Source organism: Glycine max, chromosome 17 (genome assembly GCF_000004515.6).
Source record: "Glycine max cultivar Williams 82 chromosome 17, Glycine_max_v4.0, whole genome shotgun sequence".
NCBI lineage: Eukaryota > Viridiplantae > Streptophyta > Magnoliopsida > Fabales > Fabaceae > Glycine > Glycine max.
In genome coordinates this window covers 40,050,558-40,073,362 of record NC_038253.2, presented here as the reverse complement: position 1 = coordinate 40,073,362, position 22,805 = coordinate 40,050,558, and the positions used below count along the sequence as shown (strand labels likewise).

Below are 22,805 nucleotides of genomic sequence, written 5' to 3'. Positions count from 1 at the left end.
AAAAATACATGGATATATCTAATATTGTTATTTTTTTATCCATCTTATATTTATAAGTGTCTTACTGATCAATGTCTCAAATGCACTAATTTAAAAATTAAAATGAAAAATTATTTATTATGAAAATCACATTAGAGAGAGAAAAAATTACTTTTGATTTCTTAACTAATGCTCTAAGAGCATTGGTTAACAATTTAGCCTTGATCTCATATCTTTAATTCTTAAGTTGTCATTTTTATCAATTATTGACTAGTTTATTCCTTATGTTTTATTTCATGTTATTCAGTTGGACATCTTATTCTATTTGTATACGGTTAAAATATTTTTTGGTTCCTCTTAAATTTTTGAAGTGCATTTTAGTTGAGTCTCTCTTAAAAAATTTGTTTGGTTTTTGTTCCTCTAATTTTAAAAAATGCATCATTTTTGCTCGCTAAGGGGGTTAGATAACACTTTTCTGGAGTATATGAAGGAGTTGATGAAATAAACCACAACGTTTTGAGATTGATAAAGCAAAATGGATCCAAGTTCAGTGAAATTTGTACTGTCATTGGCTAAGCAGTCAACAATGTGGTTGCTGCAAATTCATATGTCTGATCCAAATAATAGCATCCAGCAGAGCTGTACCTTCTGCTTCAAGTGCTGGTGGGGATCCATAGATCTCCAAGATATATGTTTTAGCCGAAAAAAATAGTCTCCATGACTGTTTCTCAAACACATACCAGAAACATTGAGGCATCAGTGTTGCACTTTATGAAGCCAAGCCAGCATCAGGTTTCATCCAAGCTGTAGGAAAGTCACGAGTTGATCTGAAACTGATGTGTTGCTGAAAAATCAATAACTTAGAAATTGAAACTTGAAATGGTTTCAAATTGTACGTTAATTACTTCGAGTGTAACACTTTGTGAAGCTTTAGAAGATCTTGATTGTGCAACCAATAAAACCATCATTTTTGTCTACTTAAATTAAAGCAGGGTATACTACCACATCTAATTCTGACAAATTAAACTGCAAGTTCATTAATTTTCCCTAATTTCATTTTTTTTGTTGCGAAAATCCTAAAAATAAGGGAAATCAATTATGAACTAGGGCTGTGCAGTTATTCAGAGAAATGACTAACAAACTTTTAGAAGCGATTTTGTAGTACATGGGCATCAAGGTCTCCCGAGAACCTCATATAATCAATTTTGTAGAGCATATGAAAACTCAAAAGAGAGGGTTAGATTCTGTTTTGAAAAACTTTCACAAATATTTTCGAAATCGTTGTAAGACGATAATATATAAAGGATTGTTTAGACGAAAACGTTCTTCGTTGTTAAAAATGTTTAAAACTCAAGCTTTTTTTTAAGGGAAAGAGACTTGTACTATTAAATTATTAATCAACTGAGGCAAACACATGCACATTTGACTTGCAGCTGTAATTAAACTATATTCTATCCATCGTAAGTAATTTTTGTACCCATTAAGTTCATTTTCCATTATCATTGCTACTTGAGCCAATAATTTAGAGGGTTTAATAATATATTAATTTAGGCTTTTTTTCAATTTAATATTGTATTATTTTTAGTTTTTTGCAAAACATCACGTGATATTTTGTATTATAATATAACCTATCACTTCAGATTTCAGTTTCATTAAGAACAGTAGTACACTAGTCTTTTGGTGGCCCAATTGAGGAGCTAGTCAAATGAGCAAAACCCCCAAGTGATGGTGTTTTAGTGCCATAATTTTGCTTTTTGAGGAACATTAAGAATAATAATTGCAAAAGCCAATGGAAAAAGGTGGAATTAAGCAGATGAAAAGGTGGTTTTGGGAATATCTTATGTTTTTACTTTAACACAAGGTGAATATAGACAAGAGCCCCAAGCTTATGTACGTTTCTTGGATTTTGTATTGAGGTGGTAATACTTACAATTCGGATGCTTAAATTACAATAGATTAAATAGAGTAATATGTATTAGAATAAAGAATAAATTACTTGATTGTGAAAGGGATATAATATTTATATAGGTGTATAGGATGGTGATAAAATGAAAAAGATAATTATCAATTTAAAATTATAAGGTTGACTTGATAATTAAAATAAAAAAATTAAGAAATCATGAAATTCAAATTTTTTATTAATAAAAATTAACAAACTAATAATTAATATATATTAATAAAAAATATGTTCTTTCATTTTCATTTGAGTGTGAAATGTGAAAAATCCTTTGATACATTTAAGTTCTGTGTTAGAATCTATGACCAAAGTTAATTCTGTTGCTTCTCAAAGTACATAATTAAAGATGTGGGATAGTTAGTGACAGTAAAAAATATTTCAACGATTAGGTAAGTTTAAATATGTAATTTCTTAAATTAAAATTAAAATGGTTTATTCAATAGTGTCTTCCTTGAAATTAAAAATTTAGAATCTTATTAATTTTTTAAGATACTTCTTAAGAAATTAAAAAGTAAGAGAAATTTATTAAAAAATATTGTGAATGTATTCTTATCGTAATTTTTACTTTATTTATTTTTACTTATCTAATTCTGAAAAAGACATTTTTTCTGTTTATATTAATAAATTTTTTGAATTATATATATTTAGCTTTAATTAATTTTTAAATACTTTATACGTTATACATAAATGAGAAATAAATAACAGTAGAGGTTAACTTAATAATTTAATTAAAAATAATTCCAATATACATAATGGTATTAAATACATTTCTAAATTATATATCACATTTTTTAAATTATATATTATCTTTTAAATCATCTAAATAAATAAATATAAAAAACATTATAATTGAACCTGAATTTTTAAAATATGTATTTATTAATTATTTAAGTAACAGTTATCTCTTAAGTTGATCCCTCGAAAATAGTTTACGAACAAAGCGACGAACACATACATTCATGTCATCATTCTTATTCTTTTCTATTTATATAATTGTAGTTTTTTCAACTCACAATTATTGTGTATAAACAAAGTAGGCAAGTGGGAACAATATCTCAACAGAAAATTTTCAAAGTTAAAAAATGGGATTTGAGGTTCCACCCGTTTATTTGAAGTGAGGTATATATATATATATATATATATATATATATATATATATATATATATATATATTATTCATTGGAAATAAACAAAGAGCAAGACAATCCTCAAGAAGGATTGAGCTAAGTTGGGGGCTAGGAGAGTCTAAAACAATATAGGGTTGCTCTGAATATGATGAACTCCCACATTCGCTAGAAAAATGTTTTTTGAGTAAGAGATTTTTCTTGCATTAGACCACTAGGACATTATTTCCTCTCTTTAAAGTATATATCTTTTTAATCAAATTTATTTTTAAAACTATTAATTAATTAAATGTTTTTTCATAACAAAAGTACTTTCATGTATTTTTTTCATCTGTCTTTTAATATTGTTTTGTAAAAATAAAAATATAATAAATTTTATTAATTTTAATGATAATTTTTTAATTTCTTATTTTATCTCCTTCTCTTTTCATTCCATAGTAAATGTGTATATAAAATTAGTTAAATATTAGGAAAGAAGTAAGGATATAGTTGATAAAAAAATAATCAATATGATTTTAAACTTTATAAATGATTGATAAATTAAAAAAAAATCTTCAAAAATTTGATAATTAAAAAGAAATTAATAGTACTCACTAATGACATTAATTATTACTATTTAAACACGTGTTATAAATTAATGGTGGTCGATAGCTAATGGAGCAAATTTTAGAAGTAGTTTAATTATTTTAAAAATTAATAAATTTAACATGAATAGTAATTGATTATGTAAAATAATTCGTGTGTAAACCTTTTTTATTTTAAAATCTTAATTTATTAAATGTTTTTTTATAACAATTTTTCTGTTTAAAGAAGGAAGCTTAACTAAAAAAAGATCATTAAGGAGACTCATAATAGTTTCTACACCGAAAAGAAAGACTCATAATAGTCTTGACTTTTAAGAACCGCATTAATTATTAATTAAATAAGTCAGACAAATAAACAAAAGTTGCTAACCTATATCATTTACCTCATGAAAAAATTACTTGTTATTTTTTTTTTTACAATTTTATTTATTTTTTGTTACAAAAATTATTAAATTAGAGTAAATTATACTAATATTTTGTAAGATTTTGTCATTTTTTTATTCCTCTCATTTTTTATACCTACACTACCCTTTTAATTGATTTTTAAAAAATTACATTGACACTCCTTATACTAATATATTAAATTAACTCTTTATTATTATCTTCTTTTGATTTTATCTATCTTTTAAGGTTATTACATATATAAATAAAAAAATACAATAAATTTTTTTATTCTAATAAAATAGTTATGAGATTTATTATTTTATTTCCTTTTTTCCCCTCTACATTTAATACATGTGCAAATTAATTAAAGATTAAGAAATTAGTAAGAACATAATTGATAAGTAGATAAAAACTTAAAAAAAACAAAATAATATCATCATAACTTGATGATTTGAACCATATTAAATTGATTTTAATTCATCCAAAGAATTAAAATAATGATATAAGATTTCATTATGTTCACATACAGAATAATAGTTTATTAAACGACAAGAGATACTTTGTTTGTGTTTAACCTTTTTTTTTTTTAGCCAACAATAATCATATATTATGAACGAAATTAATCTCTAACTGAATAAGTTAAGGAGATATTCATGATCTTTTACCCATGACAAGAAAATGATTTTAATTGGATGGGTTAAGATTATTTAGTTCGAATTGACCATAAAATTTGTTAAATTCCAAACAAAACCAATCTAATTAAATATAATTATTGAGTTTAGTTATAATTTTACTTCTCCAAAATTTATATAATAATGTTTAGACTCATAAATTCAAAACTAACTACACTCATACACTCAGAAAACACATTGGAGGTTCACAAACAATTACAAAAAATAAATTAATGAGATAATTAATGACAGAAATAAAAAAGAATATATAAAAAATAATAAACAAGAAGGGGAAAATGGTCGTTGATATATCTTAAAATTCAAGTTCTCAATATTTTTCTTATGTAGTGTTTGTAAGCTTATACTATAGACAAAAGTTAATAATAAAAAACATTTAATTCCTCAAATTAATATAAAATAAAGGATAATAAGATTATTTGATTGCAAATATAAATATTTATATTATAGCCTTTAAAATAACAATAATAGATTATAAAAGGAAAAATAATTAAAATAAATAATATAACACTTGAACATTTTGTTTTAAAAGATAAAAAAAAATGACTTATTCCTACAAGGAAGACTATAAAAAAATAAAATAGTACATTGTCTAAAGAGATAAAAAAGAATATCATTTTATTTTTAAAATGAATATTATAAAAAAGGAAACGAAATGTTTTTTTCAAAAATAAAAAATAGATTATTAATATTTAAATACTATTATTCATATAATTAAATCCTCAAATAAAATATTTTTCTAATATTAAGATATTATACATATATATTAAAGAAATTAGAATTAAAATAAATTGGGGGCCAAGCCCCCCTACCTACCATCATTTAGGTCGGTCCATAGTTTTGTTGTTAGATATATGCTGTCTGTTGTCACCATGCGTCTCCTCTAGAATGGCCTTAATTAACGAAGACACGACTACCATGTGAGTATAAAAAAGACAGCAGCACAAAGGTTGTTGGAAAGAATAAAGCTACTGTTTTGCCTATCATAAGTTGAATATAATAATTTAAATATTCTTTTATGTGTGTGAAATGAAAAATATTTTTTACCTGTGTGGAGATGGATTTCGGGAGCCATGAGGTTAATTTTTTACCATCTCGTTTTTTGTAAATGAACTTTGGTCGGTGTATTTTTTTTAATTATATTATTGACACCAAAGATTTATTGATCTTTATCCATAAACTTGATTGATCAATTGAATTTTTTTTTTCTCAAAATCATATTTTTTTTTCAAATACAAAATTTGAATTTCAAATTTTACTCAATAAAATCAAATTTAATACTACTCAATGGATGACTTATTAATATTTTGATTTATAGCTGGGATTATTAATAAAGTATTTCTCTTTTGCCTGAAAAATAATTCTAAATCATCTATAATACTAGTATCTTTCAATTAAGCTTTTCTTTTTTGTATTAATAAACGTGATTCATATTTTTATGTATTTTTTATTTAATATTTTTTTAATAAATAATAAAATTTATAAAAGGATATAATGTTACTCTAAATTGAATATTTGAATCGTTTCATGAATAAGTTTTTTTAGTCGTTTGAATATTAATTTCGTCTCCCACAAAATAGATAGACTTGACTCTTAGTTGGTCCGTCACTATCAGAAAAACGATTAACATGTGAAAGCTGATTAGAATACAGTGTCTCAAAGTACACAATAGCTCTTGTTGAAAATGATATTATCCATGCATGTTTCCTGGAAATTAACTTAATTAACACGCCATAAACAATTAATTACACTGCATGTTTATTCTGTATATGGTTTATCTATCTATATATATATATATATACAGCTTCTCCTCAGTCATCACCAAATTAAGCCACCAAACTAGGCATTTCTGAATACCAATATAATATAAGCTTTGTTAAAGAGTTCAATTAAGTTTCTTCTTTGCCCTTTCTAAAGCTAGCTAGACATTATTCCATCTCTCTTAGCAACTCGTCAATTAAACTCAATGGAAGCAACGAAAGGATTTGTATCTCCAACTTCATGCAAATGTGATGATGGACACCTAGTTACCGTGCTTAGTATTGATGGTGGCGGCATTCGGGGAATCATTCCAGGAATTATACTTGGTTTCCTCGAATCAGAACTTCAGGTAAAATGCTAACCAAATAGGGTACAGATTATAAATAATCATCTAAGAAATAGTTTATAAATAAATAAATTGTTTTTTTTTCACTGCAATAAAGATATATATATATATATATATATATATATATATATATATATATATATATATATATATATATATATATATATTTGTAATTCATCACAAGCTGTGAGTAAATTAGCAAACAGCAGAAATTACAGGAATGATGCATAGCATCAAGTAAATAAATTGTGTTATATACTTATATTAGTTCATCATAAGATTATAATTCTTTTATAAAAATATTTTATTTGTTTAATTAATTAATTATTGAGAAGGGTTTCATCTCTTCTATCCGTCCCTAATTCTACATAAAGTACACTATATTAATATAATTAAGATCACATCATGAAAGCGGGTAATTTTATTGATTATTTCTGAAAGTTTATATGGTAGTATATATGCTGATTTTAGTTGCAATTTTTAACTGTTGCCAACTAATATTGGTGCATATATATGCAGAAGCTTGATGGTGATCATGTAAGATTGGCAGATTACTTTGATGTGATTGCGGGAACAAGTACTGGAGGATTAGTGACTGCAATGCTCACTGCTCCAGATGAAAATAACCGACCCTTGTATGCAGCCAAGGATATTAAGGATTTCTACCTTGATCATACCCCTAAAATCTTCCCACAAAATAAGTAAGTAGCATATATACTTTAACCATAAACTTCACCAAATCAAATAATCAATCAAAATATATATTGTTATGATTAAGGTTGGTTTGCTTGTGTCAATGGAATCCATCTCCTTCAGTTGATTAAATAATGTATGAACTATTTTTTATTTAACTTAGTGATTAAATGGAGAAAAAAAACTTGTGAATTCAAATCTATTTCAATAACAAAATTAATATAATTAAACTAATTATTAATCTTTGTCATAAAAAAAATTCTACCAGTATATGTACTAATATGCAGTGTAATTGGTGCAGCAATTTATTCTCACCTATCCTGAAGTTGGGCAGAACCCTGTTTGGACCACAGTACAACGGCAAGTACTTACACAAGCTTATCAGGGAGAAACTGGGAGACACAAAATTGCACCAAACATTGACCAATGTCGTCATCCCAGCATTTGACATCAAGCACCTTCAACCCGCCATCTTTTCCAGCTTCCAGGTTCATCCCCTCGATCTTCAATTCTAAGATTTAATTTATTATATAAAATAAAATATACCACACTTAATTGTTGTGAGAAAAAAAAAACATCCATGATAAAAAAATATGTTTAATTACTATTTCAGTCCCTAAATTGGGAGGATATGTTATTTTAGTCTCTGAATTTTTTTTTAATTCTTGAATTTTGATAAATTTCTTTTTTAGTTTCTAATATAATAAATTATTATTTTATGATGATTTTTTTAGCATTTTTTGATAATTTAAAATACAAATTCAAGCAGGTAAAAAATAATAAAATAAAAAATATATTTTTGTAAAATTTTTAATATATTTTTTGTCTTCATAAATTTAAAATGTGTTGGTTTTTGGTTCAAAGGTAGATTTGAGTAATAAAAATTTTGTGACAATAGAAAATATACTAAAAATTTTGTAAGAAAAATTTTTAAATATTTTCATATTTATAAGGATGAAAAATATATTTTAATCAAATAAAAATTAATTTATGATAATTAAAAACCATAACAAAATATTAATTTATTATGTTAGGGACTAAAAAATAATTTATAAAAAATTCAAGAACTAAAAAAATATTTTTAAATTTCAAAAACTAAAAGAAAAAACACACTCCAAATTCAAGAATTAAAATAGTAATTAAACCTAAAAAACATTATTTGAAAATCAAAATTTCAGAAAAATTTACATTAAGTTTTCCTTTTTTTCCTTCAAATTTTTATTTAAAATCCGCTGAAAATTCATAAACAACATGATTCTAATTACTAATATAAGTATTCCAATAGAAAATCAAAATATTAATATCAAATATAAATGTGGCTTTGTCTTTTTCATGAAATTGATATTCTCTTATGTGATGTGATCTCACAGCTGAAAAAGAGACCCGATTTGAATGCATCTTTGTCGGATATATGCATTTCAACTTCAGCTGCTCCAACATATCTTCCAGCTCATTCCTTTGAAACCAAGACTCACCACGGTGTCAGCAAATTCGACCTTATAGACGGTGGCGTCGCTGCAAATAATCCGGTACACAATTAATCTTATATTCTCTCATTCTCTAATTATAAGACATAATTAACTAAATCACGCATACTAAAACTTGAACCCTAGCTTCATGGATACGAATCGATTAAACATCCAAGGATATATATTGGTATCAGATACGTGAAACAAACAAATTAAAGTATCGGTGCTTTGCGACGATTAATTAAAATAACCTACTGGATATAGATTTTAAAAATTAATTGATGCTTATAAAGAAAAAACAAATTAATTAATTAACTAGCTAGCTTAAGCTACTTAATTGATCATATAATTTGGCCTTGCAGGCTTTGGTAGCCATGGCGGAAGTGACGAATCGAATTAGCCATGAAGGGCAATGTAATAGCTTAAATGTGAAACCAATGCAATACGATCGATTTTTGGTGATATCGTTGGGAACAGGTTCTCAGCAAAAGGAAATGAAATACAGTGCAGATGAGGCAGCTCAATGGGGCATCTTTAGTTGGGTAACTACAACCAATGGTGGCACCCCTTTAATTGATGCCTTTAGCCATGCAAGTTCAGACATGGTTGACTTTCACATCACCTCCCTTTTCCAAGCACTCAATTCTGAACATAACTATCTCCGTATCCAGGTTCTCATTCCGTGTATTTTTCTTATGTAAATAATTCATTTATGGGACCAAGAGAAATTTACTAAATAATTAATGATAACTGAGATTTATAAAAATTGATAATTTTCAATAAATTTCAACAACCAATTAGGTATGATGTTAGAAAAAGACTATCGGAGAAAGTGTTGTAAGCATTTTTCATGATATGAATCCTACTTCAATATATGTTATTCTAATATAAAGTCTATGAAATTTTTTGTAGGACGATTCATTAAATGGGGACATGTCTTCGGTAGACTTGGCCACGGAGAAGAATTTGAATGATCTCGTGAAAGTTGGGGAGTCATTGTTAAAGAAACCAGTTTCAAAGATTAACTTGCAGACTGGCGTTCACGAACCTGTTAACTCTCATGAAACAAATGGAGAAGCCTTGAAGAGGTATTAAAATCGCATATATATAACTAAAAAATTAATTATCATGAGAAACTAATATATATATATATATATATATATATATATATATATATATATATATATATATATATAATTAATTGATTCATCATATATCCTCATATTATGATCATGATAAAATCACTAGTATATACTTATAATATTTAAACTAACAATCTATTTTTTATTTTACAACTCCATACCATGGGAACATTGTTAACGATTAAATCTTTTTTATGATTATCTTATTGTGTCTTATTTTAAGTCACAATTTCACGCTTAACTATTTAATTTTGTTTCATCAGGTTTGCGGAACGACTATCCAAACAGAGGAGATTTCGTAAATCTCAAATGTCTGCCAATGGGAATCTTTAGAAGTCGAAAGGATAAGAATCGTGTGATAAATATGATTGGTGTTGTGATAAATATGTAATTTAAAGCCTAATTATGGTGCATGTGCTGCTGGGTCAAAATTTCCATTGTAGTCATCCTTATGTCTTTGTACTGATCATAATAAATTGAGTGTCCCTACAATCTTACATCATGTGATGTAAACGCTGTGTGTTTGTTTGTTTTTATGTTACAAAATGCTTTGTAATTTAATCTTTTTGGTTTGTATCATTGAAAGTGTATTTCATTTGGGTTACACTATATACTTTTTAATTAAGGTCACTTCTAAGTACAGATGTTCCATTATGTATAATAATTATTAGCCTTTTTAAATTATAAAAATGCGTACAATTTTAAAAGCATGCATGCCTTAAAAAAATACAATTTACAAGAAATTATATAAGGAAGGATAAAGACCAATATACCTTTAACCGTTAGATTATAAAAAATAATAATAAAAGATAAAGATAAAGAGTGTTTAGTAATTAATTCTTTGAAATAACTTGATTTCTCATATTTTTATAATGTTGTTATATATATTATGTTCATATACAAATATTAGATATTTATATTCTTGTGAGATGTCTTTGCACACATGTTAAATTTTTTTTATTTAAGTTATTTTAATTCACAATACTTCACTATAGATATCTAACAATTGTGGTAAGATGATCTCACAGTCAAGTTATGTTATGGACTTATATCCTATAACATTATTAAATTAGCAAACAACATTATACAAAATTAATGATTGCACAAAGCAACCTGCTAATCATTGCATCTATACAAGGGTCAACAAAAGGGAAACTAACATTTGTGCAGCATCTTTTGATCATTACGTTTCGTTGCTTTTTTCGGTGCTGTTTATTCTGGTTTGAGTGGGAGCGAGTATAGGCTACTGTTACAGGTTTCTACGTCTACAACTATTGTTTCGTTCAGGTGTTCTGGAAGGACTTCTAGTAGAAAAGTTTATCTAGAAGCTCTATTGTGAAAAGCTAGCTCCTTTTAGATAAGTTAATTAGGTGTTGAATGATACATATTTAAATGCTTATATAAAAGAGTTTATAAGACAAGTGATGTTTGGATAAAACTACAAAAGTGTTTTATATAATGAAAATTACTAAAAAAATCATAAAATTTAAGATAAATTTATTACTATCAACTAAATTAATCATTTTTCTTAATTTTAATAAATTAGATAATTAAGTCTTACATATAAGAATAAAAGGAATAATTATTCTTCATCTAATTTTACATAAATCAAGGATAGGACATGACTCAAGGCACAAAAAATATTTATAAATATATTTAAAGATCATCTATTAATAAGATTTTCAAATTGATAACGAGATTTGAAATCACATCCTTATGAAATATGAATTTAATTCTTATCGATTAAATTATCTTTATTGGTCTTCAACTTCAATTTTAATTCTTTTTATATGATGTAAAGTCTCTTAATTTAAAAAGTTTAAGACTTTAACTTTGCTTATATATTCATCTTGAGTTAAGATAAAGTAGTTAGTGAGTCTTACCCTTTAATCTTTTTTAAGTGAAAACAATAGAGGCCCGAGAGTATTGATTTAAAGAATACTTGATCAGGCGTGAGTCTAGAAAGATTTGTTGCAAATAATACTTGGATGATTGCTTGGGAAAACAAGTTAAAGAAGACTTGTGACCCTTTAATCTTTTGACAAAATATTTTATCCCCTTTTTATAGTTTTTAATTGTGATGATATTTTTTTTTGGATAAAATATTTAAGTATTATTTATTTTTTAATGGTATTTTTCTTTTATAATATGTTATTTTTATTTTAAAAACTATGAATGGGACAAACTTACAAAATTATGTTAAGAGATTGTTATAGGTTGAATTTTGAAATACAAAAAATTCTTCCTATTACTATTTTTTCTATATTCCTTTTGTTTTTCTAATTCTCCCCTTTGTTCTTGTTATTTGTTTGTGACATCCATAGTTTATTCTAATTTATTAGATTTTTAGAACATAATTAAGATATTTTTTGGAAAAAAAAAGTTATGGTTAAAGTATATACAAATTTTTATTATAAATTCATAAAGATAATCGGTGACATGTGAAGTGATTATTGATATTTTCAATCATGAGTTTTTTTTAAAAGAATATGTTTAGTTTGTTTTCTTATTAAATATATCTTTTATTGTATTTTTTTGTTGTTGAAAACTAAATGTATCCTTCAAGTAATAATAAATTTAACGCAATTGTATATTAATTTAAGACTTGAAACTAGATTATTTATTAATCTGAAACAATTTTGTTCTAGTTAATTCACATGTTTGGAGGTTTTTTATTATTATTTCCTTTATTATTTTGATAAATATATAATTATAAATATTTTATAAAATTTAATATTGATATATTTACTTGTTGAATTTTAAATTTATTATTGATACTTGGCCCCATGTAATTCTGGTCTGGCTTCACCCCTGACTATATTCATGTTTAAAAAGAAACTTCGAGTTATATTAATTATATTGTCTTTTCAAACTAGCTAAGTATATCGCTCTACATAAGAGGTATCTTAAGTAAATAGATTTGTGAAAATTTGTTGAAAACACAATTCAAATTTTCTTTTTTTGTTTTCCTGTGTTTTATAACAATTAATCCTAATTTGAAATGATGATTTGACTGAACTCTCTTCTTTATAGTGGAAGGATATTTGTTTAATAGGTGAAGGTAAACGATTGGTTTATTTAGGATGTTGGTAAAACAGGTAGGAAAGGGGTGTTTATTAAAAGGCAAAATGGGTATATATTGTTGAAATGGCATGGGAAGATGGGTTTAATTGGAGATGGACTTTCTTTGTTTGGGAGCACAATATCTTGTTTAGAATTTTCTAAAATGGTTGTGGAAGTTTGACAATTCAAACTCTTATATGTAAAATTCAATATATAAACTCAGAGTGTGAATGTAAAATCAATGCTTCAAATTTGCTGTTCCAAAACACACTAACATGGAGGAAAAACTGAAAATATCAAAGTGAAATGCCGATCGAGTTTAAACAAGCGCATGCCAAAAATTTGCGAAGTTTTAGTATTTCCCGTAAAACAATAGCAAACAGATTTTAAAAATTACTACAGTTTGTGTCTAGGGTTTGATTGTTTGATATTCTGTCTCCATGCATGCCCTTCGCCGTATCGAAGACATGATTAACATGTGAAGAATTAATTACTATATATATATATATATATATATATATATATATATATATATATATATATATATATATATTGTATTGTAAATACAAGGCAACATAAGAGGTTACTGTATATGTGTTTAAAATTATTCAAGCTTGCTGTGTGGTGGAGAAACAAAAAGATAGTGCTGTTTTTAGTGTTGTGATCTACCCTACGCTGAATCGTTTGAATATTAAATTCGTCTCCCATAAATCCATTCATCTTTTGATTGGTCCGTCACTATCAAAAAACATGATTACCATGTGAAGAATATATAACTGGTAAAAAAAATAAGGTGTAGAAGTAATCAATACCTCTTGCCGAAAATGATAAAATAAATAAATTACTGTAGAAGTAATCTATGTCTTGTTGAAAATGATATTATCCATGTTATTTTGGAGATTAATTTGACACGCTTAAAACAAGGCAATAATTAGAAGGATTTCATGTTTATTCAGTTTGTTGATCTATATATAGAGCTCATCCTCATCAAATTAAGCCATGAAAACTAGATCTTCTGAATAGCAATAAGCTTGTTGAAGAGTATAGGAGTTTTCTTTGTCATTTAATCACTAATAAGCTCTCTCTCTTGCTCTCTCTTAATTAGCAACCCATCAATTCAACTCAATGGAAGCAACGAAAGCACTTGTATCTTCAACTCCATGCGATGATGGACACCTAGTTACCGTGCTTAGTATTGATGGTGGCGGCATTCGAGGAATCATTCCAGGAATTATACTTGGTTTCCTCGAATCAGAGCTTCAGGTAATTTGCTAACCAAATAGGTACAAATTAAAATTAAAAAAAAAGCAACAATATCATCTACTAGAGTGTTTAAAGTAAATAAATTTTTATATATACTCTATTATAAGATTATAATTATTCTTATTAAAACTTTATTTTTTGAGGGAGTTTGATCCCTTCCATCCTTCCCTAATGCTAAATAAAGTCCACTATACTGGTTAACCTCGTGCATCAAAATATATATATCGCTAAAGATCGATATAATATAATAAAGATCACATCATGAAAACGATAATTTTATTGATTATAATTACCTTCTGGAAGTTTATGTAGCACGTAGTATGCTTATTTTATGTGTGTGCAATTTATTTTATAAATGTAGCTAGTACTATATAAATTAACTTAAATTTAGTCTAGGCCTTCTAGCTTAATTAACATTTTAATTAATGTCAACTATGGTGCATGCATGCAGAAGTTAGATGGGAATCATGTAAGATTGGCAGATTATTTTGATGTGATTGCGGGAACAAGTACTGGAGGATTAGTGACTGCAATACTTACTGCTCCAAATGAAAATAACCGACCCTTGTATGCAGCCAAAGATATTAAGAATTTCTACCTTGACCATACCCCAAAAATCTTCCCACAAAATAAGTAAGTAGCACGTACTTTACCATAATTAAACTTCATTAATTCCAAATCAACCAAAGTATATATATTCTATCTATCAATATGCATGAACTAATTTACAGTGTAATTAATGGTCCTGAATATATATAGGTGCTGGAATTTATTGTCATCTATGGTGAAGTTGACAAGAACTCTGTTTGGACCACAATACAACGGCAAGTATTTGCACAACCTTATTAGGGAAAAACTAGGAGAAACAAAATTGCACCAAACATTGACCAATGTCGTCATCCCAGGATTTGACATCAAGCGCCTTCAACCTACCATCTTTTCCAGCTTCCAGGTTCATCCCTAGCCTCTTCTCTTAATTTATATATATCACTCATTTATTATATATGGAAAAAATTCATATTCACAAGAAATTAGTTATACAAGGAAGTTTTCTTTGAAAATCAAAATTACAGAAACACTTACAGCAAGTTTTTTTCTTTCAGATTTTTATATAAAATTTGCAGAAATTTCATAAATAAAAGGACTATAATTAATAGCATATGTATAATAAGAGAAAATCAAAATATATTATCACTTGTGTCTTTCTCACGTATGAAATATTAATCTCAAATATAACTAACGTGCTATGATATATATCACAGCTGAAGAAGAGACCAGAATTGAATGCATCGTTGTCGGATATATGCATTTCAACTTCGGCAGCTCGATCCAACATATCTTCCAGCTCATTCCTTTGAAACCAAAACCCACCATGGTCATGTCATTGGGAAATTCGACCTCATAGACGGTGGCATTGCTGCAAATAACCCGGTACGCAATCTTATAACTCACATGAAAGGAGTAAATTTCAACCATATACTTCAAATGAATGACTAAGGTTAAAACCAATTAAAACAATCTCAAGCGTTCTGATTCGTGAATGATATTAATTATATGATGATTGTACATACATACATATATATAATGAAGTGAGCACCCCTCATACCCTTGTTGTTTATAGACATTATTTGAAACCGTTATAAAATCACAAATGTATTGTTGCAATTAATTAAAATAACCTATATATTGGATTGATATAGTTTAGCTTTAACAATTTAATCAATTAAGTACTAGCTTAGGCATTTAATTAATTGATCATATAGTTAAGGACATGATATATACTATGTTAATTTGGACTTCCAGGCATTGGTGGTCATGGCAGAAGTGACGAACCAAATATTCCATGAAGGGCCGTGTGATTGCTTAAATGTGGAACCAATGCAATACGACAGGTTTTTGGTGTTATCATTGGGAACAGGTTCTCAAAAACAAGAAATGAAATATAGGCTGATGAAGCAGCTCAATGGCCCCTTGAGTTGGGTAAGCACAACCAATGGTGGCACCCCTTTGATTGATGCATTTAGTCAAGCCAGTGCTGACATGGTTGACTTTCACATCTCCTCCGTCGTTCGAGCTCTCAATTCTGAGCACAACTACCTTCGAATTCAAGTTCTCATTTATTCCCTATGTTCATAATTCAACAAATATATATAATGTTTGTCACATTTAGAAATAAATTCTTATGTTAAATTTATTCATATTTTGTAGGACGATACATTAACTGGGGTTGACAAGGCCACGATGAAGAATTTGGATGATCTCGTCAAAGTTGGGGAATCATTGTTAAAGAAACCAGTTTCAAAGATTAACTTGAAGACTGGCGTTTACGAACCTGTTAAATCTTATCAAACTAACGAAGAAGCCTTGAAGAGGTATATTAAAATCCCATATATATCCAGAAAGTTATTAATTTAAGAAATTAATTAACATATATCATTGATTCATCGTACCCACTAGAACTTATAAAAATCTTAATGAGAAAAAGTTGTAGAACTTTAATTAGTCAAATAAAAAATTAAGAATTAAAATTAAAATTTTGAAAAATTTAAGGACTAAAAAATTAGTTATTTCTTTTTAATATTACATAATACTTTAAGTAATAAAATTATAAAAATTCAGGATCTATAAAATTATAAATTAATACTACATAAATGACTAGATTATATATTTTATAAGATAAAAATTAAAAATAATTGACAAAATAAGTGATACTTACATGAAATATTTAAATATGTATTTTTATCATAAAAATATTTTAGACACTAGTTTGACTGGTTCATTACTGCTTCTCATTGGTTCTAAAACAATTGATTTTTTTGGTATGGTTGAATTGGTTACTAGATCGGATTCGATCGATTCCAATCTGATTTTAAAAATAATGTTGTTAAGTAACAAACAAAAATAATTAATATTTTTTCCTGAAATATGATAAATCTTGTACACTTATGTTATAGGGGGGAAATGATATAAATTTGTTCGCTTTTAAACTATTTTTTCTTTGAGAAAAATTGGAAGAATAATTAAAAAAATTAAAGTGGTTTTTTTTTAAGAAGTATTCATGGACATGGATCCCCACATATATAAAGAAAATCCACAGGTAATATACAAATGGGTACTCCCTCCTTTCTTTTTCGTAGTCACACACTCTTGGGTGTGGCGCCATCACCCTCATTTTTTCATTCTTATATATGCTCATGCACTAAATTTTGTCGATCGGATATAAGGATACAAGGAATGAAGGAGGCTCTATCTCTAAACTACTATTTGATTGAGAGTCTCTTCTAATAGATAGAGAATAAATATTTTCCGTGTCTAATTTTTCTCACAAAAAATTCTTCTAGTGGATCAAAGAATTTGAGAATAACAATAAAATTTAGAGTAGGAATTTATATTAATTCAGTTGATTTACAAGTGGTGCAGAGAATCTAAGTAAAAAATAAAAAATATAACAAACTAGCCCCTACAGTTACATTTTATCAATAACCAACTCAATTTTTTATCTCTATCTTAAACATGTTCTACTACAATATTTTAGAGATTTTTCTTCTGTGAGAGCAACAAATACAGACAGTAATTAAATCACTGAAGCTGATGGAATCGAAAGCACCATGTATAAACTAGAATGACTTTTTAGTGTGTGGGGATTTCATTTCACGGAGTCTCCTCTCTTGTGAAAGTATTTTTGCAAACCTGAATACATTAGAATCAAATATGTTATTATAATTTAATAAAATTGTAAAATTGTGTAATTGAATGAATACAACACTAATGTAAAAATGTCCTTTTTTAACTAACCTTTTGAGAGCATCTTCATTGGTTTCCCTGTTTTTTAGTGGCTCAAAGAGACCATTCTCTAAATTGACCCTAGAGACCGGTTTCTTTAAGAGTTTTTCTCCAATTTGGCTAAGTTTCTCCAAATTCTCCTTTGTAGCAATGTCAACTGAAGAATCCGTTCCAGTTAATGTGTCATCCTACAATGTTGTTCAACAAATTTGGTCATGAATATGCTTAACTAAAATATTTGACTTTATATACAGAGAAATATATATATATATATATATATATATATATATATATATATATATATATATATATATATATATATATATATATGAAGAAACACTTATGTTTACATTCATGTTTAGGAATTACCTGAATTCGAAGGTAATTATCTTGTGAATGAAGTGCTTGAGTCACAGCAGATAAATGGAAATCCACCATATCTGCACTGGATTGAGTGAAAACGTCAATTAAGGGAGTACTCCCACTTTGGGTTAGCCAATCCAATAATCCCCATTTGGCTGCCATTTGTGCATTGAATTTTTCCTCATTTTTTGCTGTCCCGGTGCCTATTGAAATTATTAGGAAGCGACCATATTCCAGAGGCTTTATTGGAAATAAATCAGAATTTTGCTTAATGATTTGCTTTGTTACTTCGTTCATGGCAACTAAGGTCTGGATCATAAAATTCCAAAAATAAAAAAGTTAGTGCTTCCCATATGATTAATCATTATATAATATTTAATTGATATAAAACTTTGAATAACAATTAATTAGTGAATATATAACTTCACATACCGGGTTATTTGCACAAACACCACCATCAATGAGGTTGAATTCGTGTACCTTCCCATTTGAATCTTGGTTGTTGAAATTGTGGGCAGGGAGATAAGTAGGTGCAGCGGACGTGCTAATGCATATGTCTGAGAGCTTAGCATCCAAGGAAGGGGAATTCTTAATCTGCATGAATTTCAAATCTTTTTAGGATATGTTTCTTTTTTATCAATAGGTGAAAACCGAACATACTATAAAAAAATTTACACTCACACACACATCTTCCAATCAATTAAGCTAGATCTTAGGCTATATATGTTTTACCAGTCACTTTTTTTAAAAAATTAATTTCGTGACAAACCTTCCTGCTAGAATTTTTCTCACCTTTTTATTTATGTTAATTCTCTAATGAGTTAATTATTTTAAAGAAAAGCATAATATATAACTAGTTTATAAACATTGACATATATACAATTCTAATTTAGTAACTGAAAACAGAAAATAAAAATAGAGGAATTATTTTTGTTTTACTTTAATTTTCCTTTAATTACGTACATAAAATTTAAAATTATCTATATTGATGAGTACATGGCTGGCTATAAACAAACAAAAATATAGTCTTATTCTAGAAATTAAAGACAAATATTTTTATCTTAATAGTCAATAATACGGTTTGAGACATTGTTTAGTATCAAAATTTCAACCCCTGAAAGTCGAGTAAAACCATAATTAAACAAATATATATGCCCCAACCTCCAAGTCTCCAACACTATACCCCGAAAGTGGGAAGAAAATTCATTTCAAAAGTTAACCTGATAAGATGAGAAAATGATTGGTTGCAAAGACTTGATGTCGAAGGTGGGAATGACAACATTGGTGAGTGTCTCATGCAACCGAATGTCTCCAAGTTTCTCTCTGACGACACCATGCAGATATTTCCCGTCATATTTGGGTCCTCCCAGCAGAGATTTTACTACTTTTGCTAATATCGTCCCACCAAGGCCACTGCAATAATATTAATGCATGCCAAATATTAATTAATTTCTCAATTATTACTAATTATATGTAGTTTAGTTATACAGAAAGTAATAAAAAAGAAGAAGATAGAGATGCATGCATTAATTCATCTAGCTAGCTACTAGCCTAGTAGCCTACTACAATATATTAATTAATTAATTAATTACCTATGTTGTGGGAAAATTTTAGGACTATGGTCCATGTAAAAAGGCTTAATATCTTTGGCAGCAAAAAGAGGTCGATTATTGTTGTCTGGAGCAGTTATCATAGCGGTTACAAGACCTCCTGTGCTTGTTCCTGATATCACGTCAAAATAGTCTGCAAGCCTTGCATCTGGACCATCCAATTCCTGCATCATATCATGCCCCCGAATGGATCAATATATAATGTAATTATTCTTTCAATACTATGTATAGGATTAGTATTATGGTTCCACATGTTGACATATATTATGGTTCCACATGAATGGCATACTTAATATATAGGATTAGTATTATGACATGCATGGCTTTGTTAATTAAAAAAAATATATATAGCTCATCAGTGATGATTAATTAGAAGATGAATAACAATACTTGTGTAGCTAGCTAGTTAATTAGGCGTATAGGAGCATTAGATGATATACCTGAAGCTGAGATTCAAGGAAATCAATAATGGTAGCGGGGATGATGCCCCTAATGCCACCCCCATCGATGCTAAGAATGGTTACCAAGTTTCCATAAGTAGGAGGCTGAATTTGTTCAATCGATGACTTTGCTCTTTCCATTGGAAATTTAGGCAAATTGGAGGTTAATTTGTGTGTGCACAAAATATTCTCTCTTTGAGTAAGGATTAACGTTGAGAGGATATGCTGAAAGAAAAGGCTGTAGTTTCTTAATTTATGGGTAGAAATTAAATCAATATGCAACAAGGAACTATTGCTAACTAATTAAGGAAAGATTGATGCTGCTTGAGAGGGTTTGTTGGTAGCTAACTAGGCATGCATTTATAGTAGTGTCACGGCCATATAGATTTGAATTAGTGCATATAGTTGAATTCAAAAGAGCTAGGAGAAATAATTTAATATTGAAGGAAGACATAGTCAATGGTAAAAAATGAAGAACTGATGAGGCTAATAGGACACGCTCATGTTGTTTGAAATGTGCTACTGTCCAAAAAGTATAAGACGACTGCATACTTTCCTTGCATGGACCCGATGGCGATGGCTATTTAGTATAATATTTATCAAGTTAGCTAGGACCAATACCAAGTGAATCATCCTTGTTTTGCTTAGATTCAAGACGGAGACTTGTCAAGATTACACACGTCACCCAAGCTAGTTTTTTTTTTAAAAAATAAAATAAAATAAGACAATCTATTTAATACGAAGTATTATTTTTTAAAATAAGACAATCTATCTATACATAGGCGTGGCATTTTTTTCTCTCTCAAGTGATCAAAGAGTCATCTCCATGAGTTCATCTCCCTTCTAAGCATGATTTAGTTAGACGGGCCAATACCTAATGAGCAAGCGTGTTACCTGTCAAATGGACCTGGAAAAATGAGATTATACAATTAGAATAGTTATACTAATAATAAGCAATATGTTATTTAAGGTTATATTCGCCAAATATAAGTTGGCTTTTAATTTTTTTACAAATTGAAAACTTATTATTTGACTATTTAATAAATAAGGGATATGTTATTTAGGAGGCCGTGAACTTTGATTTTCAAGCCGCCGTTGCTCTCAAGGCTGGGACTGTTCTAGAAATTTATAAAAGGGTCGAAAAATATTTCTTAAATATTAAATTAAGTATATTAGTTAAATATGTAATTATTAATAGTGAAAATTGTATCTATTCTTCAAAAGAAAAATATTTTTAATATAGAAAAAGAATTTTCAATGAATGGTTCTATTAGCAAATAAATATTTAAAAATGAGATATATAATCTATTTTTGATTATGAGTTCTTTTTATTAAACAAGTAAGTTCATAGTCTTTAATTTAATAGAGAATTTTTTGATATTTAATGCAAAATTACAACAATAATTTTGATAAATATATCAATTTTAGTTATAATAAGATTATAATTCATAAGATAATAAAATAACTTTTGATAAAAGTATTTTCAATTTAGTAATTACTTTGTAACTAATTTTGATAATAATATAAAATAGGAATTGAAAAAGTAAAATTTTGAAAGAAGTCAAGTGTTTAGAAATGTGTACTAAATTAAACAGACATAAATTCATAAAAGTGAGAATTTAAATATATACACGATGACCTATTGAACCTTTGCTAATTTTGATAATAAGCATGTTGGTGTTTTGAAGAATTAAATGATTGTGTATCAACCCTTGAAATTGACTGTCAGCAATTTTATTTATAAATTCAAACTATTAATGGTTGAATTATATAATTTTGACATGTATATAAAAATATTCCTAATTACATTGATCTAATATTAGTAATTGTCTTCGTATAACTTCTTCAAAATCGTACCGACTGATATTCTGATTTGTTAAAAAATATTTTACCCTCCATCACCTTCTAATCTCACGTGAATGAAATTTTCGAAATTAACAATTTCAATCGAAATTATTCCCTTCGATCACATAATCAAGTTTTTCAAACAAATTAGACCGAGTTATGAAAAAAAAGGATAAACAGCTATCATAAATCTACATTTTTTTTTTATTGGTGACCACTTAGAAATTTTTAAAGTATGGGTAACATCATTTTTAATTATTACAGTAGTGGGCAACACCCTCTCTCTAATTCGCAACCATGTCCGGATCCT

At 27.5% G+C, this 22,805-nt stretch overlaps 4 protein-coding genes across 5 annotated transcripts; 3 read left to right on the top strand and 1 right to left on the bottom strand.

Moving 5' to 3' along the window:
- The first annotated feature begins 6,433 nt into the window (after positions 1–6,433).
- LOC100799835 (patatin-like protein 2) lies at positions 6,434–10,768 on the top strand. The gene is made up of 7 exons (XM_006601230.4): positions 6,434–6,827; positions 7,344–7,525; positions 7,819–8,005; positions 8,888–9,046; positions 9,349–9,657; positions 9,899–10,074; positions 10,392–10,768. Exons 1-7 carry the CDS (start codon positions 6,684–6,686, stop codon positions 10,459–10,461), a joined length of 1,227 nt encoding a protein of 408 aa, XP_006601293.1. The 5' UTR covers positions 6,434–6,683; the 3' UTR covers positions 10,462–10,768.
- A 3,428-nt stretch (positions 10,769–14,196) lies between these two features.
- Positions 14,197–15,091, top strand: LOC121172660 (patatin-like protein 2). The gene is made up of 2 exons (XM_041011435.1): positions 14,197–14,454; positions 14,906–15,091. Exons 1-2 carry the CDS (start codon positions 14,317–14,319, stop codon positions 15,089–15,091), a joined length of 324 nt encoding a protein of 107 aa, XP_040867369.1. The 5' UTR covers positions 14,197–14,316.
- Positions 15,092–16,269: 1,178 nt separating this feature from the next.
- Positions 16,270–17,424, top strand: LOC100799307 (patatin-like protein 2). Its single transcript, XM_041011434.1, has 3 exons — positions 16,270–16,563; positions 16,663–16,826; positions 17,409–17,424. Exons 1-3 carry the CDS (start codon positions 16,270–16,272, stop codon positions 17,422–17,424), a joined length of 474 nt encoding a protein of 157 aa, XP_040867368.1.
- On the bottom strand, positions 17,270–20,976 carry LOC100798783 (patatin-like protein 2). Of its 2 annotated transcripts, XM_003549357.4 has the most exons (7): positions 20,651–20,959; positions 20,193–20,374; positions 19,821–20,013; positions 19,033–19,194; positions 18,607–18,909; positions 18,250–18,425; positions 17,270–18,144 (listed from the first exon to the last, which is right to left on the bottom strand). In XM_003549357.4, the coding sequence occupies exons 1-7, from the start codon at positions 20,789–20,791 to the stop codon at positions 18,072–18,074; spliced, it is 1,230 nt and encodes a 409-aa protein (XP_003549405.1). In that variant the 5' UTR covers positions 20,792–20,959; the 3' UTR covers positions 17,270–18,071. The 2 variants fall into 2 exon arrangements, with proteins under 2 accessions (XP_003549405.1, XP_040867455.1); XM_041011521.1 differs by having other exon boundaries at positions 17,270–18,425; positions 20,651–20,976.
- Positions 20,977–22,805: the final 1,829 nt, after the last annotated feature.

Excerpts from the sequence above, each read along its gene's own strand:
- LOC100799307 (XM_041011434.1), top strand. The coding sequence starts at position 16,270 with ATGGCAGAAGTGACGAACCAAATATTCCATGAAGGGCCGTGTGATTGC. Across the intron at positions 16,564-16,662 it reads ACAACTACCTTCGAATTCAA|GACGATACATTAACTGGGGT; the intron begins GTTCTCATTTAT and ends CATATTTTGTAG.
- LOC100799835 (XM_006601230.4), top strand. The coding sequence starts at position 6,684 with ATGGAAGCAACGAAAGGATTTGTATCTCCAACTTCATGCAAATGTGAT. Across the intron at positions 7,526-7,818 it reads AAAATCTTCCCACAAAATAA|CAATTTATTCTCACCTATCC; the intron begins GTAAGTAGCATA and ends TAATTGGTGCAG. Across the intron at positions 9,047-9,348 it reads GCGTCGCTGCAAATAATCCG|GCTTTGGTAGCCATGGCGGA; the intron begins GTACACAATTAA and ends TTGGCCTTGCAG.
- LOC100798783 (XM_041011521.1), bottom strand. The coding sequence starts at position 20,791 with ATGGAAAGAGCAAAGTCATCGATTGAACAAATTCAGCCTCCTACTTAT. Across the intron at positions 20,014-20,192 it reads AAAATTTTCCCACAACATAG|TGGCCTTGGTGGGACGATAT; the intron begins GTAATTAATTAA and ends ATATTATTGCAG. Across the intron at positions 18,910-19,032 it reads GTGTTTGTGCAAATAACCCG|ACCTTAGTTGCCATGAACGA; the intron begins GTATGTGAAGTT and ends TTTATGATCCAG.
- LOC121172660 (XM_041011435.1), top strand. The coding sequence starts at position 14,317 with ATGGAAGCAACGAAAGCACTTGTATCTTCAACTCCATGCGATGATGGA. Across the intron at positions 14,455-14,905 it reads TCCTCGAATCAGAGCTTCAG|AAGTTAGATGGGAATCATGT; the intron begins GTAATTTGCTAA and ends GCATGCATGCAG.